Source organism: Xiphophorus couchianus, chromosome 11, assembly GCF_001444195.1.
Source record: "Xiphophorus couchianus chromosome 11, X_couchianus-1.0, whole genome shotgun sequence".
Taxonomy (NCBI): domain Eukaryota; kingdom Metazoa; phylum Chordata; class Actinopteri; order Cyprinodontiformes; family Poeciliidae; genus Xiphophorus; species Xiphophorus couchianus.
Genome location: NC_040238.1, coordinates 19,601,031 through 19,617,938, shown reverse-complemented (window position 1 = coordinate 19,617,938; position 16,908 = coordinate 19,601,031). Strand labels below are relative to the sequence as shown.

The window sequence follows — 16,908 nt, the reverse complement described above, 5'->3', positions numbered from 1 at the left end:
AGCATGCTACATTCTGGTAGCATTCACATACATAATTTCGTCTCTGGTTTTATTATTGTTGGCTAATGAGCACAGTCATAGGTCCACATGTTTCCACCTGAATAACCTACTCAATGTAAACTGTAAATGTATACATTAGGAAATAATACACTGGTTGTGTAAATTAACTTTTCTCCACTTGATGTCTTACTCCAGAGGGGTTAGGTGCATTATATGACTTTGTGACTGACTTTGTGTTTTGGCCTTAAAAGTAACATCAAGTTGATAACTACAGATGTAATGGATGGAAATTAAGCTAAAGAAGCACTATATAATCAGACTGCACAATCTGTCAGACGCAATCTCCATAACTTGGATCAGATGTGCCATGCTTCATAGAAAATGATGAAGCTACATTTAATTATCAAGGCTAAATTTGCAGTCGAAGTGGTTATTAGCTTAATGGGAGTTACAGACTTCAGTAGATTCTCTGTACTGAAAGTGGACAAAAAGTAAAACTATACAGTAAAAGAAAACATTTTCTTCACTGATATGTGTAATGCTAACATAAATTAGCTCTGGTTGCCTTGGTGGTCTGGCTGTTAACTCCCTGCGTCATCTTTCCTAACATCTACATGTTAGGAAAAGTATTTTTTTCAATCAAAGTCTGAGTCCTACTTAAAAAAGTCATGGATTAGACTTTACAGATCCAAATGATACATCATTCATATGTGGCACAAATTTTCCATTTTTAAGAGAAGCATGGCTATGTTTTTTAAAATTATCTATTTGGATGGAAGACTGTGCTTGATTTAAATTTTAAACTTTCAATATTTGTTTAATGGATCTAAGATATATTTGCCCCTTTAGTGTTCTTCTTCAAAGCAAAAATAAAATTGATTTTACTTTTGCAAAAAGAGCCTCCAGAGCTTGCACAAATTCCCAGACGATCCAACAGGGTCCTTAGAGTCCTCTCCCAGTTCAAAGAGCAGTATTCTGGTTATTCTATGCCTTCCTTGTTCCCAGAAGGATCGTCATTCTTTGATCTTACTTTTCCTCCCAGGTCAAAGAAGTTTATCGACTTTATAGAAGGCTGTCTCGTCAAGACGTATCACAGCCGGCCCAGCACAGAGCAACTGCTCAAGCATTCGTTCATCAGAGACCAGCCCACAGAACGTCAGGTCCGAATTCAGCTCAAAGACCACATTGACCGCACACGCAAAAAGAGGGGAGAGAAAGGTAAAGAGAAGAGACTGAAGGATCTTAAAGTGCATCTTAGATTGCTTTGAAGAAGCAATTTTTGCATCAGATTAATGTTTTCTTTATTGTTGATCACCCTGCAGAAGAGACAGAGTATGAGTACAGTGGTAGTGACGAGGACGATGAAAATCGTGGAGACGATAGAGAATCAAGGTAATTGATTTGATCATTTCTGTTCAGTCTGCCAGTCTTAAGTTTTGCAAATGTTCTCCATCCATAATTTTAATTTTGATCATCAGTTCCATCCTCAACGTGCCTGGTGAGTCTACTCTGAGGCGGGACTTCCAGCGGCTGCAGCAGGAGAACAAGGAGCGCACGGAGGCCCTCAAGAGGCAGCAAGCCCAACTGGCCGCCCAGCGCCGAGATCCTGAGGAGCACAAGAGGCAGCTGCTGCACGACCGACAGAAACGCATCGAAGAGCAGAAGGAACAACGGCGCCGACTCGAAGAGGTACTGCTCAACTTTTTATCTTTAGTGTTTCACTAAATCGTATCTTCTGTTCTTTGATAATTCCTGTGGCTTTATACTTTGAACCCACCTGTTTATAGAGTTGTCTTTGATTAGTTGATCAACATACAAGGTGTATTTGCTTGTAATGTCTATTACGTGCTTCATAATTGTATGATGTTTTGTGATGTAAAACACTTTGAACTGCCTTGTTGCTGAAAATGTGCAATACAGATAAACTTTGACCTTTGTAAGCAAAACGATCAGAATATTTCTGTGCAGTACTGAGATTTGAGAAAATATACTTTGATTGTAGACAAATCTAATCAGGCACTTATTCAAACGGTCTCTGTGTGCTAAAGTTAATTTTGCAAAAATGTTCTCAACATTAATAACACGAGGTTCAACAATATATTTGCATTTGCTGTATTTACTAATTTATTTTCTTGGCTTTTTATCAGCACTTACCAAGACATCAGCATCGTTTGCCAACACTTTCTTTTTTTTCTTTATATACGTTTGCCATTAATAATTTACTGTCAGTAGTAACATTTACTATGTTACATTTAACAGCTAGAAACAAATGCCAGTATGAATAACATCACTGGTAAAGCTGAAGACACTTTAACTAATCTAGATTTTAAAAGTTACTAAAGCCTCCGTGATTAAATTACTGGCCAAGTATAACTTTGTTTTAAAATTTTGACATGTTGTAACCACCAATGAAAGTTTTTGTGATAGAGCAGCACAGTTATTCATAATCCATAAAGAGCTCTGATCAAGTATTATAGTTTATCTAATATTCTAACTTCAGGAGAAATTGAATTTTGTGTTTTTATTATCTGTAAGTTATAATAAAGATGAGAAACAAATGCTTTAAATGCATAATTTTTTAATTTATCAGGAGATTATTCATTTATTCACATTACTTACATTTTGTAAAACTTACATCATTTCTCAGAATTTTTTTTTTATAAACATAAATCACCATGCAGACATAACAGAAAAAGAGAAAAAAATGTATATAGATAAATAAATACAATAAAAATAATAAAATAAAAAATATATATAATAAATGGGTGGTCACATGATGGATGCATCATTTTTTAATGAATGCTGATTCACATTTTAAATTATTCAAATAAAATATATTCTAAGCTATTGTGATGCAGCAAGGAGGCATGTAAAAGGTCTTCACAGCGCAATAAAGAACAAATCATGTGGTTTTACTAAAAGATGTTTGTAAAGGAGAGTCAGTTCTTTTATTCATTTTTCTCCAACTCTTTACAGTACGTTTTTTCCCCCCCTAAGCAGTCTAATTCATCTGTGCAAGCATAACCCTTCTGCTCATTTCTCTCCTTCCTGTCACCTCTCTCCCAGCAACAGAGAAAAGAGCGAGAGATGGTGAGGCAGCAAGAAAAAGGCCCCCATCGGAGACTCGACGATATGAGACGGGAGGAAGACAGGAGGATGGCAGAGAGGGAGCAGGTAACCAACCGCGGCAGAAGCAGAGCTGCGCCCGGCCAATCAGGAGAGGGGTGGGCGTGTCCGCCAGCAGCGCTGTGCTAGTTGTGCTGGTGGTGAAATTCCGTGAGAGGGTTGCCATAGCAGCAGGGATCTAAATTAGTGTATTTACCCAGAGATGAGATTTCTGTGGGTGAGCTCTCTGCTTCTCCATTTCCAGTCTATCCTCGGCGGCATCAGAGTCTGGCATCAGAGCAAGATCATCCTTTAGTGTTGCAAACTTCACCAAATTCACACTGACCTCCTAAATATCTGAATGATTTAATGCCTTGTAGCTTATCACATTCTCTGTATAGTGCTCACAATGTCATATTTGATATAATCTGTATCTTTTATCCACAAAGGCTCAGCAGCAGCAGCTTTCCTGCTAAAATAATCAGCAGAATCTTTGACTTTTATCAAATCGTCTCTTGCTTTTGCTTGCTGGAATGATATTGCGTAACCTTCTATCTGTGTTTATCTTCCATGCCTCTCCCACATCATTTCCTTCTCTTGTGCCACCACCTTTCCTCTGTGCCCTCCTGCCTCGCTGCAGGAGTTTATCAGGCACAAGTTAGAAGAAGAGCAGCGGCAGCTAGAAATCCTTCAGCAGCAATTGCTTCAGGAGCAGGCGCTGCTTATGGTAACTAGTCCTTACCAATGCTTAATCACTTCCTCATTTGCTTTGCAGACATTTTCTTCCATATTATTTCGAGTTATTAAAACTGAAATAAACTTATGTGTTAGTGTGGGTTGCTTCCATTTATGTCAAATCTGCTGTCTATCTCAAAAAGACTTAAAATAACCCAAATTTTCTGAAAAGGTTTGTCCATTTTTGGTTATGAAGTGTCTTTTGCTTCATTTAGAAGTGCTGCCATCTCTGCATCTTTGTCTTCAGATTGCTACTGTGGTGCGTAGGAGTTGCCGTCATTAAAAATGAATCTTTGTTTCACTTTAGAAAGAACATTAGTCAAAAGCGATTGTACGCATGAGGCTGTTGCATATCAAGTTGTACCTGAAATTATTGAATCCTCCACTACAAAACAAGTTTATTGGCAATAATCTAAAAATGTCCGGTGCTTTTGCAGTAAATAGATCACAGAAGAACAACTTAGTCAGTAAAATACCAGAATTTAATCTACATTCAACACTGTGTACTATCTCCAATGAGCCCTGCAGTCCCACAATGATTCACTCTCTGGAACAGACATCAGCTGTGTGTTTAGGCACAGCCTCACGGTGGCTCAGTGATGCTGTGGGACAGCTTTGCTACATTCGGCACAGGAATTAGTCTAGAAACGTTATCTACTCTGTAAAGGAGTCCAACGTTTAGCTGTCATTAGACCTTCCAATGGTAGAATAATGTAAATATTATCTCAAAAGTTCACTAATGTTTGTCCTCAAAAGAACAGCAGTTATTAAAATTGGCCTTTTGTGTTACATTTTGAAAGAAAAGGAAAACAAGATGGGAGTACTGGACACTTTAGATCTGTGACTGAGGTGTTAAGGCTGCCATAACACAGATTAATAAATGCTTCTTAAATTAGATTTGTTGGTGCTTTTTCTGAAGTCTATTTATTGAAATATATGATACTCATGCTGAAATAATCAATTGAAAACAAGACGCACACTTCACAAAAGTAAAGTGAATACATGAATATTATAATTCACAAAATAAGTCTGTGCATACTACCTTGTGTAAGAATATAAACGTGTCCTGTATGTTTATAGTTTCTTGATGAGAGAAAAAAAAGTACTTGGAGAATTTCAATGTCTTCAAAGCATTGCTCATTTTCACCCAAAGCTCTGGAGCTTTTATGTTTCTGTTGTTGCTTTTAACTATCAAAAATGCTTCCAACTCATGATAAGTTAATGGACTCACAGACATTATCAGCAGATACTGTAACTCGTATAGCAAAATGGGAGTTATCACATTCCTGATTTGTAAAACGTTAGCCTTTGTTTTTTCAGTTTGGTGAAAGCTCATGGTTTGCATGTATGTAGTTAGAAGTATGCCTCGTCTTCACTACTGTGCCTTGTCTTCCTCAGGAGTATAAGCGAAAGCAGCTGGAGGAGCAGCGGCAGTCGGAGCGGCTGCAGAGGCAGCTGCAGCAGGAGCATGCCTACCTGGTGTCTCTGCAGCAGCAGCAGGAAAAGAAACCCCAGCTTTATCACTATAACAAAAACCTAGAGCCCAACAACAAACCCACCTGGGCCCGAGAGGTTGGAGTGTCTGTTTTCGAAAGTGTTAGCATGCCACCGGAAAAGACTCTGTTCTCCAAATCAAATCTCTTGTTTTCTTTACTGCAGGTGGAGGAACGAAGTAAACTAAACAGACAAGGGTCACCGAAAATCTGCACCACCGTGTCTGACACTGCCATCCAGTCGCGCTCAGACTCCATCAGTCAGTCGGGAATGGTCCAGTCTGCACAAACGCCTCCAATGCAGAGGCCAGTTGAACCCCAAGGTGGTCAAGGAAAGGTGTGTGGTTTAATAAAAAAATTGCAGAAACACTAATATTTCTCAGTCTTGACTGTCTTACAGTTGATATCTGGGCTGCTTTATTCATGCTTTTCTATCTTTACTCTCTTTTCTCTTTACATCTTTCTGTTTTCCCATTAAAACTGATACTTTCTACCAACCCCATCTATGCATTTCTCTTCACTTTGACCTACATCTTGGACTATCTTGCATTTGGCTGCTGCTCCCGCCTGGCGGTCTGCTGCTCCTGCCCTCTGCAGTTCCAGATGGCTCACTTGGTTCCACTGAAGCCTTACGCGGCCCCTGTCCCTCGCTCTCAGTCCCTCTGTGACCAGCCAACTAAGAACATGTCCGCCTTCCCCACCCAGGACCCCTCCCTCGCCCCCACACCCCGGCCCATCCACTCCAGAGAGCTTGTACGTCAGAACTCGGATCCCACTTCTGAAACCCCCGGACCTCAGTTGCATCAGATCAGGGAGGATCGCGGCCCCTGGATCCGGCTGCCAGATGTAGAGCTCCCACCCAAGGTAAAGTCCAATACCTCAACTTCATCTAGCATTTGTAGAATCAAACAGAATATATTAAAAACTCCAATGGACTCTTTTTAACCTTTTTTTTTTTTGTGGGAAACTAAAAACACATCTTGCTGTTGCTGTCAGATTCCTCAGAGAACTGCATCCATTGCCACAGCTCTTAACACCAACCTTACCTCTGGCATTAGGCATCCTGTAAGAGCCAGGTACTGATGACAATATATATATTTTTTTGCAAATTAGATCATTGTAAGGTACGGTAAGAGTTATTAACTTTAGATTACCTTCATGGCAGCAATCCAGATCTCAGCCGCAATGATCGCTGGGAGAGAGGAGACGGTATGAGCATCATATCTGGTCTGCCCCAAACTGGCTCTCTAGAGAGGCATCGCATCCTCAGTGAGTCCCTTCCTCTCCAGTGCTGCAAACGTGGTCGGCCACGCTTGCAATAAGTTTTATCACATAAAATCTTAATAAAATACATTGGAGTTTTGCATGAGAAAATATCAAACTGTTTAAGTTGCATGGATTTGCATGGAAGGTTTGCGAGGGACCCTGACGCCTCTATATTCCTCGTCAGGTACCTCCAAAATGGATTCACCAATTCTCTCCCATGAAAGTCGCCATAAGCCGGGGGAATCCCGTACATCCTCTCGTCCTGGGCGACCTGCTGTACGTCTTTTTCTTTTTGTTTTGTTTTCTCTTCAGCTGCATCATATTAACCATTTTTCAAACGACTTGTTTATGAAACTGTGTTGATTGGAGGCACAACTGTGTTTAAATTAGGGTTGTAACGGCACACGGTAACAACACGGTTAGCTTCAAGCAAGGGAAGCAAAAAGTGGCCTCTACAACTGATTGGAAATTTGTTTTTAGAGCTGGTAGCTTGAGAAGATTAATGTTTATATGTTCTTTAATAAAACTCCTGAAGGAATTAAAATACTTTTTTATTCTTGAATATAATAGCTGAAAGAGCTCAGCTGATCAGACATTACCTCTGGTCAGAGGCCCAGTCAGGACAGTAGCAGTGTGTTGTTGCTGCTGTGCAGCCAGCATTTGGGACTGGTTGGTTGCTACAGGCAGCTGGATTTGATCTTTAGCAGATTTTTTTTATGTTTCAGTGAAATTTACCTTCAGATGAGTACCGTAATTTATTGAAGTGCAGAACGAGCGATGTGTCTTATTCCTGTTGAAAAATGCGGACCCTGACTAACTTTTGCTCTGGTTTATTTTTCTCTCTCCGTTGAACTTCATGAGAAACCTTAACGTTACCAAATGATAGTGCTTAGTGATAGCTGGAAGCCCTCTGTTCAATGTTGGTGTCACTTTTTATACAACAATGCACTGCGTGCTTAGTTCACCTCAAACATTCTGCATGTGTCGAGGTATAAAGCAGCGCTGTCTTTGTTTGGTAAGCGTGTGCTGTACCTGATATTTCCGGTAGAAATACCCGCATCGTTGCACTCTTAATGTTAATGCAACTGAAAGACCGCTGCCATTGACAAGCAGTAACAACACAGATAACACAAATTTACAGACATTTTACTTGTATTGGAAATTCACCAGTTGCTTAAAGTAAGTCTAAGGGAAATTACAGAAAGCTTATTCACAATTAAAAATGCCCTTTCAGGCACAAACTGATTGCCATTAATTGAACCCCAGTGCTAGTCTTAAATGCTTGCTAATGTTTTGATGTAACATTTAAATCTAGGAATATCTGTACACTCGTGTTTTGGCAAAAGTTAAAATATTAAGCATCTCTTCCAACTTTTCTCCTGCATGGTTTTCTCAAGTTCATCTTATGCTGCATCTGACAAGCTGCAGTTTGTGCTACATAAATATAAAACTAAACACATGTACATTGAAATATAGCTTTTATTTCTGGAAATCCAGCTATACACTTTACATGCAGTGCAACATTCCTGTTTGGTGGAAGAACATGCTTTGAAGAACAGTATTACAGAAAGTACTTTGTGTAATACTGTCTGAATGGATCAATGCTTAGCATTCTCAGACTGATGAAGCCATCAGTGCTGCCATGATCCATGTATGAGAGAAAGAAGTGCTTACTTTTACACAGTGGGCATCTTTACTGTCACGGCTCACGTTTCTCATCTTCTTAACTCTCTTGTTTGTTGACTTCGAATGTGCAGAGCTACAAGAGGGCTATAGGGGAGGTTAGTAGCACTGTGTCTGTGTGTTGAGCAAGGCTTTGAAATTATGCATGCATTTGTTTTCCTTCACTTTTTAATGTTCATGCAGATTTGATTAAAAGGCCGACGTTTTTCTTCATCAACTGTAATATTACGATCCTAATGGCATGTTCTGTTACTGATTTATTTTCTCAACTTTGTTTTTGTTGTTGATGATCCTGTAATGTCCGTTTTCTTTTCACACATTGGTCACTGTTGTGTGAGCATGTGTGTGTTGTTTGCTTGTTTCTTGCTAGAATATTCTGTTTTAAGTGCCTTTTGTAAGTTAATTGTGACGTCTGTGTGTGCAGGACCATGGGCTCTACGCTAAGGAGCGTACTGAGGAGCCACCGCGTCCCCCTGTCAAGGCCAATGATTACTCCTCATCTTCAGAAAGCAGTGAGAGTAGTGAAGAAAGCGAAAGCGGCGAGGGACCAGAGGAGGAGGAGAGCCCGACTGATCGGTATTGAAAGTGTTAACACAAATATTCCTGATTATTCAAGATGCAACAAACTGCTAGGAATGATCCTATCTCTTCTAAGGTAACATCTCTGGGTGTTGCGCAAAGTTACTTTTTTTTAATTATCTGTTTTGAAGTCCTTTACTAAACTTAATACCAGATACACCAGTAGAGCTACTAGTTGTGACTTTTAGTAGGTCTAAACCTCTCTGTGAACACGGCTTCCAAAGCTGGCCTTGCACGATTTGTTGATGAAAAATTTTTGGTTTTCCTTGAGAATCTAACTATTTTTCACCTTTTACGATGACTTTGAAAGTATAGTTGCACAATTCCAGTCTGTTTGTGTCATGTGTCTGCTGTGCAAGCTGCATTTCAATTTCCACAGACAGTTGTTGCTGTAGAAAAGACCTATGCAGAAAATGAAATGGAAACAACTGTTATTGTCCCACAAAGGAGCAGTTCAGGTGTAACGGCAGCATCAGGTGTAAAGGTTCACACAGAAAATTTTTAGTGTTAAAAAGCAAGATTAACAATAACATTTAATAATGTTTAAAGATAGTAAAGATAATGTTAATACTATAAAAGAGTAACAAAACAGAAAACACTGTGCAGTTATTGGAAATAAAAATATTTAACTTGCTGTCCAAAGGATGTGCAGCTGAGTCGGATCACTTTCTGTGTATAATGTGCATTCAGTGTATTGAAAACAGAAAAAGACGGACTATTTACAAAACATTAAATTGTTAATGCAGAAAGGCAGATCAATCAATCAATCAGATTTTATTTGTATAGCACATCTCAGCAGCAAGGCATTTCAAAGTGCTTTACATCATATCAAACACAGAAACACAAAGTCATCAAGTGGAGGGTTCTTGCTTTTGCATCCATAAAGGGTTTACTGGTTACACTCCTACTGTGTTATATGGAACAAAATACCTATTGGTATTTTTATTCCCACTCACGCTCACAATCACGCAGTTTAAAACAGCCTTTCAACGGGCTTCTGGCGCGAGTCTCCGTACACCTCTTTCACGGAATTTCGCTCTGGGACTCTGTCGTCCCTCACAGATTTTTGTGCAGTTGTAACATAGAATCAACAATCAAAACATGACATTAAGTCAAGTTCCATCATTAAATTTGTAATTGATTACGTCTCAAATACAATCCTAAACAGGTGAGTTTTTAGTCGGGATTTAAAGGAAGTCAGTGTTTCAGCTGTTTTACAGTTTTCTGGAAGTTTGCTCCAAATTTGTGGTGCATAGTTGCTGAATGTTGCTTCTCCTCTTTTGGTTCTGGGGATGCAGAGCAGACCAGAATCGGAAGACCTGAGAGGTCTGGAAGGTTGATACAAGAACAGCAGATCTTTAATGTACAATAACAGCGGAAATATTCTTTAAAAATGAGTAAAAACGGAGCAGCTAATTGTGCAAACGCCAGCATGTATGTGAATACTTATTTTGTTGAACTGCCTATTTTTTTTTCTTTCTTTCTTTTTTTTAAACTTTTGACACTAGTGTTGAATTTATGGAGCAACCTTTTCTGCACGTTTTGGTCTGCACATAACAAGCTGAAAAATTCAGTCATGTCAAACCAGAGAAAAAAACATCCTAATGGCAGCTCAACACCTCAGTGAAATCCTCCAGGTAAAAAACTGTCTTTAGCAGAAGCAAGACGCGAGTTCATTGAAGACTGGAGATGTGTATTCAAAGCCGATGTATCATCAGAAACAAAAGGGACAGCCTTGCATGTTTAGAATGACGACTTGCTAGCAGAGTTGATGCTGTGTTGGATGCAGCACATTTTCACTCTCCTGCAGAAAGTCTGGTTGGGACAAAATAATTGTCAAAAAAAAATGAAGAAAAGGGATTTCAGCATAGTAATGTAAGCCATATTGGACTGGCATGTTAATCAGCAATTCAGTAATTCTTAAATTATCTAAACAGGACGGAGGATGGCGCATCCTGTTCAAGACATGTCCATTTTATGGTAATTATATTCACTTAGCTTCCTGCATCATATCTTCCTGATCATGTTTTCTCCTTTATCCAGCCACAGAGATGCAGACAGTGATTCAGTCAACACCATGGTGGTTCATGAAGATGAGGGTGAGGTGGGAGAGGGAGAGCAAGCTGGAGGATATGGGGATCAGACCATGCTGGTTCAGAGAGTGAGTCACCTCTACATGCAATGGTGTTTAAAATGCATCTTTGTGTTTCTTTTTCACCAGTGCAAAACCGATGATATTTAGAAACTGTAAAAAAAATTACTGGATTTGTTTTGCTGTCATTTCTTTCTAAACAGGCATTTTAAACTTTTGTCAAACTCCTCCATATCGCCCTAAGCTCCCCTCTGGCCAAGCACTGTTACGTTGTCAGCTGAAGCATTGTTGAGATATCTGTGGAGACAACCATGACAGGAGACATCTTCCAGATGACTCCTAATGAGATGAATACTATGAAGTGCATTTGTATTCATGTCTGTCTGGTGTTATTTGCACCAAGTTGCATTGATAATTGGAAAGTAAGGAGTTCTATTGTTAAGTGCAATGGCCTCGCTCTACAGGTTTTATATGATTTAGGTTTAGGGATTTGTGTTGATTTGGTTTTATGTTTTGCAATATTATCTCTGAAATACTCAATGACAGCACATTTTCAGCTTACAAGAAGAGTTCACAATGTTTTCTTTTTTAACATCCTGGTGTTTGAAAGAGCTCATGAGTGCTTGCACTCAGTCAGGGCTCCCAGGCGTTTTAAAATAGAAACAGGCCCGCAGCATTTGTTACCATAGTTAAGACTTGGTCTCATCTGTCTGAAGCACACTGGTTTATTTATTTCCAGCTGAACATGTCATACTTGGTTGCAGCACATTAGTCCAGATTCAAATCTGTGGCGTCATCATTACATAACGAGTTGTGTGTTTGTTTTACCTGGAAGACCCCAGAGAAGAGGAGCCATAACGGATACACTAACTTGCCAGATGTGGTGCAGCCCTCCCACTCTCCCACCGATTCAGCCTCTCACTCCTCCCCAGGGAAGGACTCTGTTTACGATGCAAGTTTCACTGATTCTAAGTATATCAGTCCTCAATCCGTGGGTTATTTTTATGTCTGCTATGTATGCCATCATGTCAGGCATGAAATATTCATCAAACGTTGTTCAATACATGACTATTAGTTGTCTTTGTACAGTGATATAGGTAGTAAAATTACATATATACTGTGTGTATAAAATATTCAAAATTTAATTTCTGTTGCTTTAATATGGAAATAACGACAACATTTTCAATCCAGTATCAATCCAGGGGTTTGGTGAAGGCATCTGGCAAGTCGTCCTTCACCACCTTTGTGGATCTTGGCATGTATCAGTCACCAGGTGGTACCGGGGACAATATGTCCATCAGCGGTGAGTCACAAGCTTTTCAAACGTCCCAGAGTATCTGCTTAGTGTAAATATTGACCCATTAACATTGCAGCCACACTGGTTTGTTTATTTTTTGTCAAACCTGACTTTTTCAAAACATTTATAAATTGTAAAATTAGTTTTAGCATATGTTTAGTCTGTATACATTTGATCTGTCATATTTGCAAAAGTATTCAACCCTAATCTGTTGTGCAGCAAAAATATTCTGAGGGGAATCACATATACAGTTCTGCTGTTTTGGTTTTATGCAAATGTCATTTGAAAAAAAATTATATATTGAAAATTATCATTAGTGAAAACAATCCACGTTTTTGCTCTCTAGGCTCCAGATTTGAGCAGCTGAAGATGGAAGTGAGGAAGGGATCCATGGTGAATGTCAATCCTACCAACACGCGCCCTCCTAATGACACACCTGAGATCCGCAAGTACAAGAAAAGGTTCAACTCTGAGATCCTATGTGCTGCACTTTGGGGTGAGGATAAAAATCACACTGTTCTGTTATAAAAACAGCTAAATATCAGATTAAAGAAAATACAAAAAGGAAAATGCATTTAATTAAATTATAAGCATAGTTAAACACATAAGCCTGCTCCTATAGAGTTTTTGTTTCAAAGGTGACCAATTTACAGTTTGTTTTTGCAGTAAAGAAGAAAAGTAAATAGAAAAACATGAATTCTACTGTGTTATTTTTAGTTGTGGCTACAAGAATGATAGTATTAGAATGTTTTTCACATCCAGTCTTAGATATTTATGTGTCCATGTGTTTGTCTGTAGGTGTGAACCTGTTGGTGGGCACAGAGAATGGCTTAAAGCTGCTGGACCGCAGTGGTCAAGGAAAAGTTTACCCACTCATCAACTCCCGTAGGTTCCAACAAATGGATGTTCTGGAGGGCCTCAACTTGCTCATCACAATATCAGGTACACTAACTTTAGCTGGCATTCTTTTGGGGTTTTAATAATTAACTTTGGGAGCAAAACACTCATAGTTTTCAATTAGAATAGGAAAATGCTAATAAAATGGTGCATAATGCAAGTTTTCTGTGGTTTGATGTTGCTCTTCAAAAGAAAAAACTATTTTTTAAAATATCACTTGAAAATTATGTGTTATTGCAAGATTAATATTTGTACACCAACTATAAAGTCTTAAAAAAATGCAAACATTAAAAAAGCCCTTAAATAAATAAGCAATGCTAAGCCTGGTGGGGGCACAAGTAAAGTCTGGTGGCCCGCCAGGCTCATAATACACTGATTGAAACCCTGATGTAAATTTGTTTCTTGAGCTAATCACAACATTTGACATCTTTTTGATCAAGTTCTCCTTGTTGTTTAAGGCAAGAAGAACAAGGTGCGTGTGTATTACCTGGCATGGCTGAGGAATAAGATCCTTCACAACGACCCGGAGGTGGAAAAGAAGCAAGGCTGGACCACTGTGGGAGAAATGGAGGGCTGTGTACACTACAAAGTGGGTAAGTTTCATCCATGTCAGCCATCTTTTCTCCTTCTGAGAAATGATGGTGACTATAGGTGGCAACAAGTGGTTAACCTGGTGAAATGAAGGCTAACTAAAATAAATAAGAGTGAATTATTAATTATTGACAAAGGGCCTTACTGTTGTTCTGTCCAGTGAAATACGAGAGGATAAAGTTTCTGGTGATTGCTTTGAAGAATGCGGTGGAGGTTTATGCGTGGGCGCCCAAACCTTATCACAAATTCATGGCCTTCAAGGTAGAGCTCTCCTTTCCCATCACATTACATTCTGAGATCAATCTAGCTAATTATTTTCCTAAAAAAAATCCCACATGCCCTTTGGCCTTTTAAACCAGTCTTTTGCAGACTTGCCACACAGGCCTGTACTGGTTGACTTGACTGTAGAAGAGGGCCAGAGGTTGAAGGTCATCTACGGTTCTTGTGCTGGGTTCCACGCCATCGATGTAGACTCTGGAAATAACTATGACATTTACATCCCTGTTCATGTGAGTTGTAAAGCTTTCAGTCTGCAGTATTTTGGTAGAAGTGAAATCTTTGGGGAAGCATTGACGTTGCTCCTTCATTGCAAGCAGATCCAAAGCCAAGTGACTCCACACGCAATTGTGTTCCTGCCCAACTCTGACGGCATGGAGATGCTGCTTTGCTACGAGGACGAAGGTGTTTACGTCAACACCTACGGACGGATCATTAAAGATGTCGTCCTGCAGTGGGGCGAGATGCCCACATCCGTTGGTACGACTCAAACCCAGCGAACTTTAAAACTGTGTGGTTATGTAAGGTGGAGTTGCACTGGTCATTGCTAATGTTTCTGTGGTTTGCAGCTCATATCTGCTCCAACCAGATTATGGGATGGGGTGAAAAGGCCATCGAGATCCGCTCTGTGGAGACCGGTCACTTGGATGGGGTCTTCATGCACAAGAGAGCTCAGAGACTGAAGTTCCTTTGTGAAAGAAATGATAAGGTAAGAGAGAAATGCTTAACGAAAAGAAATGAAGCAAATAAATACCAAAAACTAGATTAAAATAATCTTTTCTGAACTTGAAATAAAAAATTCTTTAAAATAGTTGTTAAGTTTCATATATAGGTGGTATTAGATTTATATCTGTAAATATAATAGAATAGAATTACTTTATTCATCCCAGCAGGGAAATTATTTCGCAGTTACAGCAGCATAGAGACATGTACAGCAAGTGTGCCACAGTGCAGTTGTACACTGTGGCACATCAATTTCCAAAATTTTTCATTGTTTCTCATCTTGACTTAGGTGTCATTTTTTTGGATTAAAACATATTAATTTATTAAAATTATCTGTGTGATTGTATGTTTTGAATCTTTGTTCTGTTGAAAGGAGAACATTCACATCTAGTCTCTGTCCTTTTTTCCTCTAAAAATGTTTCTTCCTGTAGAAACCAGGAAGTTTCAGAATGGTTTGTCCAGTGACAAATGTAGTTTTACTTTTCCACACTTAATGTTTTTGCTTACTGGCCAAAATGTTGCGTTTTGGTATAATTTGAGAACAGCATCTTGTGTTGTACTCTTGCTGTGTTCCCTCTCTGGCTTGTGGAAAATTGCAAAATTGACTTTGCATGGCTTTGTTTTAATAATGACTTAGTTTTTCCCACTCTTCCAAAACGGCCGATCTTCTAGGAATCCCAAGGCCAACAGCTGTTTTTTTTGTCAATGCCCTCTTGCTAGGATTGTTAGTTAAGGTTTTCAGCCATGTCTTACTATGTTTGCAGTTGTCATACTTTTTGTTTTCAAATAATTTCAGACTTTCAAAGCTTGAAATATACAAAATACTAAAACACCAATTTAGTTTTTAGTTGTAGTGACAGTGCAGTGAACTTCAAGTGGTAAAAGTTGCAAAATAATGACTTTCTATAAGTTTTGTTTCTAACTCATTAAGACTTGTGTTAAAAAGGGAAGTGACCTTTTTTTCAGAATAATGGTGTATATGCTAATAATTGCTATAACACTTGCATGCCCTTTGTGTCTGTGCTGCTCCCCAGGTGTTTTTTGCTTCCGTGCGTTCAGGAGGCAGCAGCCAGGTGTACTTCATGACCCTGAACAGAAACTGCATCATGAACTGGTGAAGCGGCAGCTGCTTTGGTCAGTGCGTAGAACCCAGCAGAGCCGACATTCTTGCTAACGCATGCACACAATTTACAAACACTACTCTCTTTTACCCTGAAGCTCCTACATACTTGCGTGCTTCCACCGCAAACGCAAAGACATCCAGAACTCACACAGAAAAACAGAAAACAAACAAAAAAAAAACACCACAGAACCAAACTCTACATTCATTCCAGCCTAAACTGCTTAAGGTACAGCTCACCCCCTGCTGGCAGTCTGCCGGGAATCATCATGAAAAATCGCAGATGAGATTCAAATGTCAATATCCGCAATTAATTTAGACTCTGTATATATAACCTAGCTTGATTCTGTTCTGTTTGTGAAGCTGTCTTCTTTAGTTTGATCTATTTAGTTTCTACTTGTGACGTACGTTAACATTCCTATATTTGACGAAGGCATTATTTTTCAAGTACTGTGTTCAAAATCAATAGTATATCGCCTGAGACTTGGACGAGAATCCGTTTCAAACTTGAAATGCTGAAGAGTCCATGTGCTGTGGTGCACAGACCTTATTTGTTCAGAAGTTTGCCGTTTTGAAATGAAGTTGTTCCATATCAAGGTTAACCACAAACATTTGATGTAATACAAAAAGATGAGCAAAACCTAGGTGAAGCGGCTTGTTTAAATACTTCAGTTATTTGTAAACCCTGTTTGTTTGTTTTTTTGCTGTCACAGCAATCAGGCCTTGAATCGTTTAAATGTACATTAAATTTCAGTTCATTATTAATAAATGATAAATCTAGTTCAAAGTCTTTTTTTATAAGGTAAATAGAGTCAGAACAGAACAACTTCCTGCTTTAGTTTCTTCTTGGGTTTGTGTAAAAACCAACTCCATTCAACTTGTATCCATCTTTCATAGGTTTACAAAGTACGCAAATTTACTATTTGTATGTAGTGGTTCTGTAATAGTTCTAGGCTACTGATTTTCTTAATTTCTACTGTACTTCTAATGCCATATTATTGCAATATATTCTACTGTTGTGGAGTCTTTTTAAGAGGGGAGTTTGTATGTG

General features: G+C 39.0%; 1 protein-coding gene across 8 annotated transcripts in view; it reads left to right on the top strand.

Annotated features, from left to right (window-relative positions):
- mink1 (misshapen-like kinase 1) overlaps positions 1-16,637 on the top strand; it is a 30,187-nt gene extending 13,550 nt beyond the window's left edge. Inside the window, exons 9-32 of one of the 8 annotated variants that reach the window (XM_028031772.1) lie at positions 1,043-1,218; positions 1,323-1,392; positions 1,479-1,689; positions 3,067-3,174; positions 3,746-3,832; positions 5,239-5,412; positions 5,500-5,670; positions 5,931-6,197; positions 6,330-6,409; positions 6,499-6,602; positions 6,784-6,875; positions 8,357-8,380; positions 8,707-8,858; positions 10,905-11,022; positions 11,789-11,905; positions 12,145-12,256; positions 12,597-12,746; positions 13,049-13,192; positions 13,606-13,740; positions 13,899-13,999; positions 14,098-14,247; positions 14,335-14,494; positions 14,584-14,723; positions 15,772-15,855. In XM_028031772.1, coding sequence (XP_027887573.1) covers positions 1,043-1,218; positions 1,323-1,392; positions 1,479-1,689; positions 3,067-3,174; positions 3,746-3,832; positions 5,239-5,412; positions 5,500-5,670; positions 5,931-6,197; positions 6,330-6,409; positions 6,499-6,602; positions 6,784-6,875; positions 8,357-8,380; positions 8,707-8,858; positions 10,905-11,022; positions 11,789-11,905; positions 12,145-12,256; positions 12,597-12,746; positions 13,049-13,192; positions 13,606-13,740; positions 13,899-13,999; positions 14,098-14,247; positions 14,335-14,494; positions 14,584-14,723; positions 15,772-15,855 — 3,127 coding nt within the window. Of the gene's footprint in view, positions 1-1,042; positions 1,219-1,322; positions 1,393-1,478; positions 1,690-3,066; positions 3,175-3,745; positions 3,833-5,238; positions 5,413-5,499; positions 5,671-5,930; positions 6,198-6,329; positions 6,410-6,498; positions 6,603-6,783; positions 6,876-8,356; positions 8,381-8,706; positions 8,859-10,904; positions 11,023-11,788; positions 11,906-12,144; positions 12,257-12,596; positions 12,747-13,048; positions 13,193-13,605; positions 13,741-13,898; positions 14,000-14,097; positions 14,495-14,583; positions 14,724-15,771 lie in introns of all 8 variants that reach the window. The other 7 variants (XM_028031771.1, XM_028031774.1, XM_028031778.1 and 4 more) reach the window with 7 other exon arrangements.
- Positions 16,638-16,908: the final 271 nt, after the last annotated feature.